At 29.2% G+C, this 12,783-nt stretch overlaps 2 protein-coding genes across 2 annotated transcripts; both read left to right on the top strand.

Annotated features, from left to right (window-relative positions):
* Positions 1–5,030: 5,030 nt before the first annotated feature.
* Positions 5,031–5,650, top strand: DSM5745_05142 (uncharacterized protein; the record flags this gene model as incomplete). The annotated part of the gene is made up of 2 exons (XM_026747158.1): positions 5,031–5,478; positions 5,631–5,650. 2 exons carry the CDS (start codon positions 5,031–5,033, stop codon positions 5,648–5,650), a joined length of 468 nt encoding a protein of 155 aa, XP_026604638.1.
* A 3,157-nt stretch (positions 5,651–8,807) lies between these two features.
* On the top strand, positions 8,808–9,458 carry DSM5745_05143 (uncharacterized protein; the record flags this gene model as incomplete). Its single annotated transcript, XM_026747159.1, has 1 exon — positions 8,808–9,458. The coding sequence occupies one exon, from the start codon at positions 8,808–8,810 to the stop codon at positions 9,456–9,458; it is 651 nt and encodes a 216-aa protein (XP_026604639.1).
* Between the last annotated feature and the right edge of the window lie 3,325 nt (positions 9,459–12,783).

Here is a 12,783-nt window from a genome sequence, read left to right on the forward strand (position 1 = left end):
AGCTTAATATATATATAAAACTTTATTATCCCGCGCAGTTTACTAAGTATATAACTTTATAAAATAATAATATTTTTACTAAAAAATATAAAAATAAGTAAGTTTATATAATTTATAGTTACTTAGTACTTTTAGTTTATCCTAGTTTCTTATTTTAAATTTAAGTTTTATATTTTATTTTATATTAATAAGGAAAATTAATATTTTTAGCTTTTAGTATTCTTATTTATATTAAATTTTATACCCTAACTTTTTTTACCTATTCTGCGTATAAGTATTTTAAATTACCTAATTAAATATTATTTTTACATGCATTAAAAACAAAAACTAATAATTTATTATTTTTAAGGTGTTTAAAAATTAAGTTTGTTATATAAATTACCGCGAACCTAAATAAGATTTACTTTTTAATAAATACCTTTTTATATTTATGCAACTTTTTTTTAATAATATAATAAAAAATAATAATATTTTAACTTTAAAACTTTAAAATCTTGCGTAGTATTATTTAATAGTTTTTAAAGTAATATAGCTACTTGGTTTTAGGCTATTAAAAAAAATAAAAATAATAAAAAAAAAGGCTTGGGGTACTTTAGCCTAGTATTATTATTAAATTTATTTTTTTATAAAAATATTTTATTATTATTTACTATACCTGGTAGCAAGGTGCAGGCTTAAATAGGCATTTTAAAGTAGCTTTACCAGGCCTTAAAACTTTATTAGTTTATTAATAGTATTTACTTAGTATATTATGCTAAATATAAATTCCCACCCTTTATAAAAATATTAAATAATACCTAATAATACAGGCAGGTTGCTATAAGCATATAGTAAGTAATAATTAGCTTTATTTTATTTTTTTTTATTTTATTTTTATTTTTTAATATTATTTTTAGCTGTGAACTTTTGCTCTTGCATAATACTATTTACCTTAAGTATATTTACTAATTTATTTTTAATGCTTTTAAAAATAGGTAATATATATTTTAATAAGGCAGTGTTATTATGTACTAAAAAGCTTTTATAAAATAAATTAAATTATTTTTTACTTATTAACTTATAAACAGGAAATAGCAAGTATTCGCGCTTTTTATACTAGTAATTTTATACTAATATATCCCGCGTAATATTATTTTAGATTTATCCTATATATAAAAAACTAAAAAAAAGATTATAGTTAGCCTTTAGTTTATTAAAATAGTATTTTATTATTTAGTTTTAGTTTTAAATACACCACTAGTGGTGCTACTTTAATTAATCTTAAATAGCTTGCTACTTATAAATAATATTACTAATATTATAATAATACACTATAATTAAAATATAAAGTTTTTTTAGCTAGAAATATAGTAGTAACTTAGAATATAAATATAAATATAGTAATTACTAATATATTTTAATATAAATAAATTAAACTTAATTTAATAACCGGGGGATAATATGCCATAAAATAAATATATATAATAATTATAAGTAATTTTATTTATACTAGCTAAGGTAACTTAGGTAGTTTATTAAACTTTGCCCTTGTGTATTATAAAAATTAAATTTATTATATTAACTTTTTTAGGTTTAAGCCCCGCGAGAAAAAGCTTAATTAAATTTATAAACTTAAATATAATAAAATATATAAAATTTAGCTAGCAAGGTAAAAAGTAAGAATACCCCTTTACTTTTTTTTTTAAATTTTAAAGGTATATAAAATTAGGTAGCAAGCTTATATAAAATTTTATACCTTTAAAAAAGGCCTTGCTAACTCTAAAACTAATATAAATTATATACCTTTTTTATAATAACTAAGGTTATTTTTTCTTATTTATACTTATCCTGCTCACGGCCTAATTATATTTATTAACTTTAAAAATAATTTTAAAAAAATTTTTAGCTATACCTAAGTTTATTTATAGCTATTTATAGCTATTTTTTTTAATACCTAAAAATACTATAGCGTATTATTATTAAATATATTTTAATAACTAGAACTTTTAAGTAAGTATTAACATGTGTTACTAAGTACTACTAGGTATATTTTTTTTTTTACCAGGCTTTATTTAGGCCTTAATTTTTTATTATAGTATTAGTTTTTATAATATTTTTAACCAGGATTTTAAATTTTTTATTTACCTACTTTTAAAAGCACCTAGTTTAGACCTAGCTTGTATTTTAGTATTTAATAGTAGCTAATTATTTTTAAAATCCCTATAATAATAATAAATATTTTAACTTATTTAAAAATTAAAAGCTAAGTTAACTCTATCCAGGCAGTAAATAAAGTATTAAAAAAATAGGTAAGCTAATAAACTCTTACCATAGGAACCCAAGTTTTTGCCTTTTATAATATTACTTTATTTATATAAATATTATATAGTTTAATTTAAGTAAAAATATAAATAAACACCCCCGGACATGTTTTTAATTTTTTTATAATACTAAAAAACAAGTTAAATAACCCAAGGTTATTTTTTAATTTTATAATATAGTAATAATAATACAAAAAATAAATAAAGTAAATTATAATAATAAATTAAGGTAATAGCCCTAAAAAACTTAATACTTAATAGCTGTTTTATAATAATTTAAAGATGCTAAGTAAGGTATAAATAGTAAATAAATATTACTAAAAATAATACTAATAATAATACCAAGGGTAATACAAATAATACTAACCTAGAAAATACTAGCTAGTAAATAAAATAATACTAAGAATAATATTAATGTTACCTAGGTATTAATAATACTAAAAATAATGCTAAAAATAATATAAATAATATTAAATATGCTGCCCAGCAAATAATAATATAAATAATAATATAAATAATAATATAAAAAATAAATAATAATAAAAGTTTAACTTAGGTATAATAAATAGCGGTACGCTTTACTAATTTATAAACTTAAGTAATAGTTACTAACTTGCTTGTGCTAATATAATAGGTCTCCGGGTGTTTTATAATTTAATTTTAGTATATTAAGTATACTATGCCTACTTTTACTAGTGGTTTTTACTACTAATTATACTCCTAATTAAAATAATAAGTTAATTATATAATATAATTTATTTTAGTAAGCTTTTATATACTTATTACTTACAAAAGGTATTACTAACTTATTTTTTTATTTAAATATATATACCTAATACTATTTTAATATTTAATAAGTTATTTTTACTTTATTTTTTAAATTAAATACTAGGTTATAGTACTTGCTATTTTTATAAGGTAAATTATTATAAATAAATTTACCTTTACTTATTAAGGTTACAAGACTGCTTTATAAAGTAAGTTTATATAAATAGTAAATAGTTTTACCATGCTAATTAATATTTTTATAACTTTAGTTACCTTACTTATTATAACCTTATTAATTTTTACTAGCCTTTAAACATATATTATAATTAAAAAAAAAATATTTTATAAAACATGTAAGAATATCCCAAGGTATTAAAAATATACTTAAATTATATAAAAAGCTAATTTTACTAAGGCTTAGCTACTTATATATTTATAAATTTATTATTATTTTTATAAATTTTTTATATATTATTTAAAAACATGTAAACTTAGTACAGGGTAATATAATAATAATTTAATAATATATTAACTTACCCTTTATTAGTATCACGCGGAACGCCTTCCCTAAATATAAGCTTATATTTAAAAATAGTGTTTTATAGCGCTTTAAACTTAATATATAATATATAATAATAAATAATAATTTTAACTAATTATTTATAATATAGTAATCTTGGTAGGTCTTTATTAATAACGCGGGGTTTTTTTAATAATTATATTAATAGCTTTTAACTTAATATTAATTTAATAAGCTAGGATTAACTTAAACAGCAGCGCACGGGCCCTTAATATTTTAAATTTTTATTAATATTAAATATTAGTATTAATATTAGCATTAAATTAGTATTTTTATTTATATTTATATTTATTTTAATCTTATAGCAATGTCTTATAGCCTATATAATTAACCTAAATAATAAATAGCACTAAATTAAAATTATTAAATTAATTTATTAAGCGCTACCTTTATAGTATATAAATTTTAGGTAATTATATATTACCAGCAGTAATTATACTATATTAATATTAATTTATATTATATATAATATATAAAATTACCTATAATTTATATTTATAATATTTATAATATAATTTTTAAGATATATTACAACCTTAGTAATATAAATAATTTTAATAATAAGTTTAACAGGCAGTAATAAATTAACCTAAATATAAACTTTATTTATAAATATATAACCTAGTAAACCTATATTTATTATTACTAAATTATATTTATTTAGTAATTTATAATAATAATTATATATATTTACTATAAACGCGATATAACCACTTTGCACTATATATTTACTTTATTAATATAACTTAAAAATTAATATATATTTTTATTTTATTTTAATAAAGTATGTATTGCAAAGCACTTTATATAACCAAAGTTAATATGCTAGATCCAACCTAGCGCAACTATATTCCCGAGCCAGCCAACGGCGGGATGGTAGATATTGACCAGCGCCAGAGGGCATGTCAACTGAGCAGAAAAGAACAAAGAACACTCATCTTCCTTGAACCAGTGTTAGATGGACTCTTGACTCTTCAGACGGTAGCTGGAAATGCTGTCTGTTCTCTCTAGCTGGGCTTTCACTCAATGACCCCCGAGGTTGAGGACCAGGAGAAGCTCTGATTTCGCCTGAGTCATCCCAGAACCCTCTTCACTGGGAGAGTGAATGAGCCAAACCTCCAGACATGAACTCCACTGCGCGCTTCCTTCAATCCTGGTATAAAAGCCCCTCTGTTTCTAGTGATCGACTTTCTCTTTGTCTTCTTCCCACCATCTCCGTACCACTTACCGGAAAGCTATTCCTTGTGAAACCCAAACATTCTCATCCGAGTAAGTATATTCTACCTAGATATCTCATCCATATACACTGCCGGCGATTTGGATCGCTGAGTACTAATCCCTTCAAGCCAACATACAGAGTCTCGAACACCGTCGACGCCAAAATGTCCCTCGAGCGCCTCCCCGTCGAACTGATCTGGATGATCGCCGATGAAACCGACTCGAAAGCCGATGTGCTCGCCCTGGCAATGACCTCCAAGCGCCTGAGCTCCATCCTAATCCGCCGCCTCATCAAACTCAACATCAAGTCCCACCATAGCAGCGGTCTCGCCTGGGCCGTCATGCATAACAACCTCGCCCTTGCAAAGACCTACCTCGACTCCGGGGCAAAGCAGCAAATTAACGACGAGGTCGTAGTTTGGAAGTGCCAGCGCCGCCGCTGCCGCGAGTATACACTCCGCGAGCATTGTCCCAAATGCTTCAACCGGAAGCGGCGGACACGCAAAGCCACCTGCAAAAAGCCTCTCCAGTGGGCCGTGAAGCGGGGATGTCGGACGCTCCCTGCCTTGGTGCCTCAGGCATCCACGCTTACCCGTTTGGGACTAGCTGCACGTGACCCACAAACCTCATATATATAGCGCCTCCGGTAGCCACCCAATAGGAGACTCAGGCTTTACCTATAACACTCTTTATATTATTAGGTTATAAGCCGCTACTCTGTCCCAGCGCTTTAATAACTATATATCTTATCTTTTTCTTATTAGCTAGAGCGAAAGCCTCCTAGAGCGCTGGGATACCCCGGGTTTTTAACATGTAAAATTTTCACGCCTTTTTAATACCCCTAGCCTACGGCTAATTATTCTTCTTTACTATTTTTTTATAGTACCAACCATTTAGTACTAATAGCTTGGCTACCTGTAGCTAGCTAATTATACCTTTTATAATCCATATTTATACCTTACTTGCATGCTACTATTTTAATACTTTTAGCTATTATTAAGTGCAAACCAGGGCTTTTTAGCTAATTAAATTCCTTCCAGGGGCCTAAATAAAGGGTAAATTTAAGGGTAATTAATTTTAATATAAACTAGCTAGGTGGTAATTTCCCTTGCATGCTATTATTTTAATATTTATTATAGGCTAGCTATTATTAGGTGTAAACTAGGGCTTTATTTATAAGCTAATTAAATTTTTTTTATAAGCCTAAGTAAAAAATAACCTAAGGGTAATTAGGTAAACCCGGGGAATAATTAATCCTAATATAAATTAGCCAGGCGGGTGTTTATATATAACACGTGTTTTAAAATTACTTTACGCGGGGTGTAGTACTACAGCCTTATTTTATATTTTTTTTTATACTTTATTTTAACTTTTCCGGCCTTAATTAGCTAAATTTTAATAATATTATTTTTTTATTAGCTACCGGGCTGCTCTCCACGCCAAATTTAAATTTTATATTTTTTTTTTTTATATATTAAGCTACTTCCCGCATATAAACCTCCAGGGTACTAAAATATTAAAAGGTATAGCTTATTTAACTAGCTAATAGTAGCTTTATAAAAGGTGTATACCTTATATAATTAATTAATAACAAGCCTTTAACACTGTTATACTTTTATTCCCCGTGCTAAGCTATTTCCTACACCAAGCTATTTTTTATATTAAATCTAACCTGCTAGAATACCAAGATAACAAGGGGTGTATAGTTTTACAGCTGGCCAATAACAAGCTCTCCAACGCCTTTATACTCCTATTCCCCGCGCCAAGCTGTTTCCCGCGCCAAGCTGTTTCCCGCGCCACAACTCCCACAAGGGGTGTATAGCTTGTCCAGCGAGCCAATGGCAGCTCTTTAAGGGGTGTATACCTTATGGAACTAGCCAATAACAGGCCTTAAACGTCTTTATACTTCCTCTTCCCCGCGCTGCCGGGCCAACAGGGGTATAGTTTGTTAAATTAACTAATAAAAGGTCAACAAATAGTTCTTTCTTTTCTCCGCCTGTGAGCTTTATGTATTTCCTAATTAGGAAAGACCACCAGGTTCAATTTTTTCATGTATATTAGCGGTTTACCACGTTTGCTAGTCAAGGGGTGTGTTGGACGCTCCCTGCCTTGGTGCCTCAGGCATCCACGCTTACCCGTTTGGGACTAGCTACACGTGACCCACAGACCTCATATATATAGCGCCTCCGGTAGCCACCCAATAGGAGACTCAGGCTTCACCTACAACGCTCTCTATGTCATCAGGGGATTTGCCGAGATAGTGAAATTACTACTGGATTACGACGCTGATCCGACTATCCAATCAGACTGCCGTGATGGTTACAGTATGCTTGAGAAGGCGATAAGCAAGAAGTCTGCTGCTATCTGTGAATTGTTGGTCGATGCCTTGGTCAAAAAGACATTCTACTTCAGGTATCATCGGGAAAGACTAGAGCAGGCTGTTGAGAAGTACTGGGGAACTTGGATTCCCGAACTCGACTCATATCCCTTTGAGCTCGGGGCATTCCTGCGAGGTGAACTGTGAGAAAGATGATGATATTGAAACAGTCTTTTGCGAAGAAGGATTTATCTCCTGTACCTAGTATGCATGATCTAGTTGCCACAGTTCCAATAACAGTCCTTTCAACTCTAGTATCAATGGCCAAAGGATGAGAAACCGCTAATTCTCATCCACAATGCATTTGCTTTGGTTCACAAAGAATGCTTTATGTTGAAGTCTCCGGGAGTTGATTCTGCTTCGAACGCAGGCGAGCATTGTAGGTAGTCTATTCGAGTAATGGACCTAGAATCTACCTTTTGCTGCTGGAGTAGTACAACAAGTCATCGTTTGAGATCCTTCGTAGGCATGATGAGATAAACTATGAACCAATATTGAGGAAGGAAGGAAGTCACCGCACTACGTACCTAGGTATTTATTGTTGTAGGAGCGAGACCGCTGAGCTGAACATCATGCCTGTATAGACAGTTTAATACTTCATTGAAATAAACAAGCCCGAGACACATCCATGGATGAATTAATCCGAACCCATAAACTACCGGGACTATTCCTGTTTCCCGGGCACACTCTTTCAGGTACGTTTGTTTAGCCCAGTTATAATTCCATTCGAGTTCTTTAACCTAGTAGAGCCAGGATGTTGCGCCGGCTGTTCAGGTGCTCTAGCTACGCTACTTACCATAGAATATAAAGCCGTTGATGCCCTGTAGATAAATCAACGAATCCTGAATAGAATATCAAGTAAGTACACCCATCATATACCTTTCTCCTTATCCTCTCCTTGCAACGCGCTAAATAGTTTGACATTGTGGCCACCACTTAGCTCGGCAGTGAGTGGTGTTGGGTCCGCAGTAGCTAAGAATGATCTTCGGTTAGATGCCTCCACGGCCAAGGGCTGCCCAGGTCGGTTGTCAATGTAGCGGGTTTACTAGAAATCCTAGGGTACTTGGCTCCCGAGGTCCCCGGACAACGGAGGCCTCCTATCCCCGTCGGCTTGGTACGATTTCTGGGTTTGGTGGTGTAGCGGACCACCGTGGGCTTGATGCCTTGCATGTAGTATCTGCAGTCTGCGTACACGCTGATCTTTTGGCTCCTGTAACTATCCCGGGAGAATCTCGAACTTATTCGGCTTACTAAAGACACTGCAGCGGTGAAGGGAAGATCTTATTCAACATATCTGCCAAGAGAAAAAGTGAATCGAGCCATATTTACATCATGGAACTCCTGAACCCCTCATGACCGTCTATAACATCTCCCTGCTTCGTCTTACTTCGTCTTCTCAATATCCATATTTTCCATCTAACCTTAACCTCATGCCAAACCTTCCGTCCCTGCACTACGTGATTCAGAAAAGAACAACTGGTTGAGTTTCTCATACCTACAATACCACTTATTAGACAACCCTAACTGACCGCGAATCCCATCAGTTGTGCAAGATAGCAGCAAAATGTCGCTCCAAACCCTCCCCATCGAGCTGGTGCTTCTGGTCGCTGAACACTGCGACTCCCAGTCTGATGTGGTGGCCTTGACCCGAACCTCAAAGCGCCTCGCAACAATCCTAGCCCCTCGCCAGCTAGAAATCAACATCAAACGCTTCGAAGCCTCCGTACTAACTAGGGCAGTGGTGACCAACAATATCCAAGTCGCAAATGCCATGCTCGAAGGCATATCAAGGAACAGCGTCTTGAGTAGTATCCTCAAATATCGCGTCCAGATCCCAAAATCCAGCCATCCGTTCACGCTTCGCTTGCACGCATGGTCTCCTCCACTCTGGAAGTTGATCAACTTAGCTAGTTGTCCACTCTACAAGCTGCTGCAGGAATCCGGAAAACTCGACAACCTCCTCTACCTGGCTGTCGACAACGGACATCTGGACATGGTCACGCTTTTGCTATTCTTTGGTGCGGACCCGAGGGCTGGACATGAGAACCACGCCGAAGGAGAGCCGGCTGCGCTTGTGAGGGCCAGTCAACGCGCTCTTCCAGTTGACGGTATTTCCGGCGAGATTACTATGGCGTTGGTGGATCATCGAAAAGCTGATATGAGATGGGTGCTGAGGATATGGAGCCGGCACTATAGGGAGCTTGCTAACAACTGAGGCCCGAGCAAGGTATCACTACCACGTATCTCGATCTTCCAAATCGTTATCTCACTTCTGTTGAACTTTTGTTGTTTCCTACCTCTTGTCTCCTGTCCTGCTGTTTCGGGATTACCATGAGAACCATGTATCTACTTTAAAATAAACTCAAACCCTTTTTACTTTGACGCATTGAATCATCATCCATGTAGTTGCGATGTTGGCGTTACGTTTGCCGTCTACGCCCGAGTTTGTGAACTAATGAAGGTAGGTTATTGCAAGTAAAGCCCCAACAGAGGTTGGATACCTGGAAGGAATATGCGCATAGCTGCAGTATTTTCTCCGACTTACTCCAGTTGAGGTAGCAATGGTCGGAACCACAAGCTACATTTCGACATTGCCCCTGTGATAGCAGAGATTTCCTCTATCCGTCCCAATCCGTAGATTCTATCTGGCCTTCCCTCTCCTAGTTGATAAGGAGTGCCTTACTAAAAGGAATGACTAGTTATAGTAGGTAGAAGTCTCTTGTATTGCATAGTATGCTAAGCTAAATATTTTAGGGATGGATAAAGAGTTTTACAGGTGGTTATTTAGGCTAAAAAAACCTTTTTTTATTAAAGCCCTAAGGCCGCTAGTAGCCTTAAATACCTATTTTTAGTACTTTTTTTATTTATATTAAGAACTTTCTTAAATTAATAAGCTATAAGCTACTAGCATAAAAAAAGTTTTTTTAAATTAATAAGTTATAAGTTATTAATCCCAGGAAAAGGCTCCCTTAAAAATATAATTTATAAATAAATATTAAAAAGCTAATAATTAAAATAATAAAAATAATAAGTATTAATAAAAGCTCCAGGCGTTAATAAGTTAAAATAATTCCTAAAAATATAAATAAATAATAATAAAATATATAAAATAATAAACTTTTTAATAAAAGCTTTGGGCACTGGGTGGCCTAAAAGTAAAGTAAATAATAAATAATAAGTTAAGTAATTTATAAATTTAAGGGCTAACTAGCATGTTTACTAGCTTTTTTATAAATTATATAGCCCCTTTATAATTAAAAAAGTAATAATAAATATTAAAGCATGTAAAAGCTATTTTAAGGGTAAAAATAAGGCCTAGTTTATATAAAAAGTATTATTAATTAATAATAATAAACTAATATATAATAAGCTATTTAAAAATCTTAATTTTTAGTATAAAGTAAGTTACCTAGTATAGTAGTATATTAAAGTTATTAAAGTATATATTTTAAATATTAATTTTTTTTAAAAAACTTAGTATTAGTATAATATTATATATTTTAAATAATATAGTACTAGCCTAGTATTTATAATAAATATAATTAAGCCTTAAATATAAAGTCCTTAAGGCGTAGGCTAGCGGGATTATAATAAAAATTATAGTCTTAAATAATAATATTTTTTTAAACCTTTTTTATTAAGAAATAAGATTATTATGATAGCCTATATATACTAAAAATTAATAATATTATTTAGTTACTTAATTTAAAAAAGCCCTAGGGTTTTAAAAGCTGCTAACTATATAATATAACTATACTTTAAAGCCTAAAAAATATTAAATAAAGATTTTAATTAAAATAATTAATAAGTTAATTATGCTAGTAAGCTTATATTTTAGTATTTAAAAATAATATTTTTTATAGGTAAATATAGGGAGCACTAGGGATTTTTTTAAACTAGGCTAAAAATATATTAATTTTTAATATTATAATTAGGGTATTATGCGGAACTAGGGTAAGATTTTAAAATAAGGTAATATTATATTACCTTTACTATAAGGTTAATTTTTAAAAATAAAAATAAAGTAATAGTAGACTAAAAATAAAAATAATTAAATATAATTTTATAATATATAAGTTATTATAAGTTTAGTATAAAAAAGGCTAATTTTAGTATAAAAACTATTAAAAAACTTACTTATATAAGTTTAAAAATTTTTTTAATAAAACTTTAAAGTATTTAAATATTTTAGGCCTTAGTGGCTTAATAAAGCTATTTATTATTTATTTTTTAATAAAAATAAACTAAATATTAACCATGCCTTTGGCCTTTTTTTTAAATAAAGTAATATTAAATATTAATATACTTATTTTAAGTTTAAAACTAGGGGTTACTAGCTAATATTATAATATTTTTATTATTTTTATAAATTATAATGGCTATAAAATTTACTTTTTAAATATTTATAAGCTTTTTTAATAAGTAGCAAAGCTAAATAACTTTTTTAATAGCTTATATTTTTTTTATATACTTAATTTTATAAAAAAATAAAGCTATGGTAGGTTAATATTTAAAAAACTAGCTAATAATTATAAAACTTATATAAAATATATATTTAAAGGTAAAATAATATATTTTTAAATTACTACCTTAATTAATATTAATATAGCTAGTTAATAGTTAAAAATCCCTAAAAAATATTAATTTATAGTTTATAAAGCCCTAAAAATAATAAAACACGTGCTTAATAGTTATTATATATTTTTTTATAAATTTAATAAAAAAATAGCTTAAAATAAACACGGGGTAAGTAATATTAGCTTAAGTACCTAATATAAGGTATATTAAAAAATTAATAATACTTTAATATTACTTTAAAATATTTATTAAAGCTAAGTATTTTTAAAAAGCAGGCTTTAACTTTAAGCAGGGATTTATTAGCATGCTATAAACCTTAAAGTTATTTATATTAAATTAATAAAAAATCTTATTTATATAGCTAAGCTAAAAAAGCTAAAATATTTAATTAGCCTAATTTTAATAAACCTTTATACTAAGGTAGTAATAACAAGGGCTAAAATTAAATATTTTAAAGTGCTTATTTAAGGTATTTTTAATTTTTTAAATCTAGATTTTATTCCTGCTAATTAATAAAAAATTATTTATATATATAATAATAAAAATTTTACTATTAATAAAAACTTTTAAATTTAAATAAATAAAATAAAAGCCTAGCATGGCTAGAAAGTTTATAAATAATTAATATTAAATTTATAATACTTACTTTAAGTTATAAAAAGCCTTTTAAAGCTAGTAAACATACTTAAAATTATTAATAAAAAAGTAAGGTTATTTTATAAAAATTATAATATTAATATTTTTATATAAAAATACTATTTTTATATTTATTTATTTAATTTTAAGGTTAAGTATAATAATAATAATAATAAAAAAAAGCTTATAGCTTATTAGCTTTACTATTTTAATAAAGGTTTTATAATAATTAAGCTTATAAACTTGCTTAAAGCTATAAATTACTTAATAAGCTTTATAATAAAAAATTTAGCCTTTTAGTTTTTTTTTAATTTTTAGGACTTATT

The sequence above is a fragment of the Aspergillus mulundensis genome (genome assembly GCF_003369625.1).
Source record: "Aspergillus mulundensis strain DSM 5745 chromosome Unknown scaffold_4, whole genome shotgun sequence".
NCBI lineage: Eukaryota > Fungi > Ascomycota > Eurotiomycetes > Eurotiales > Aspergillaceae > Aspergillus > Aspergillus mulundensis.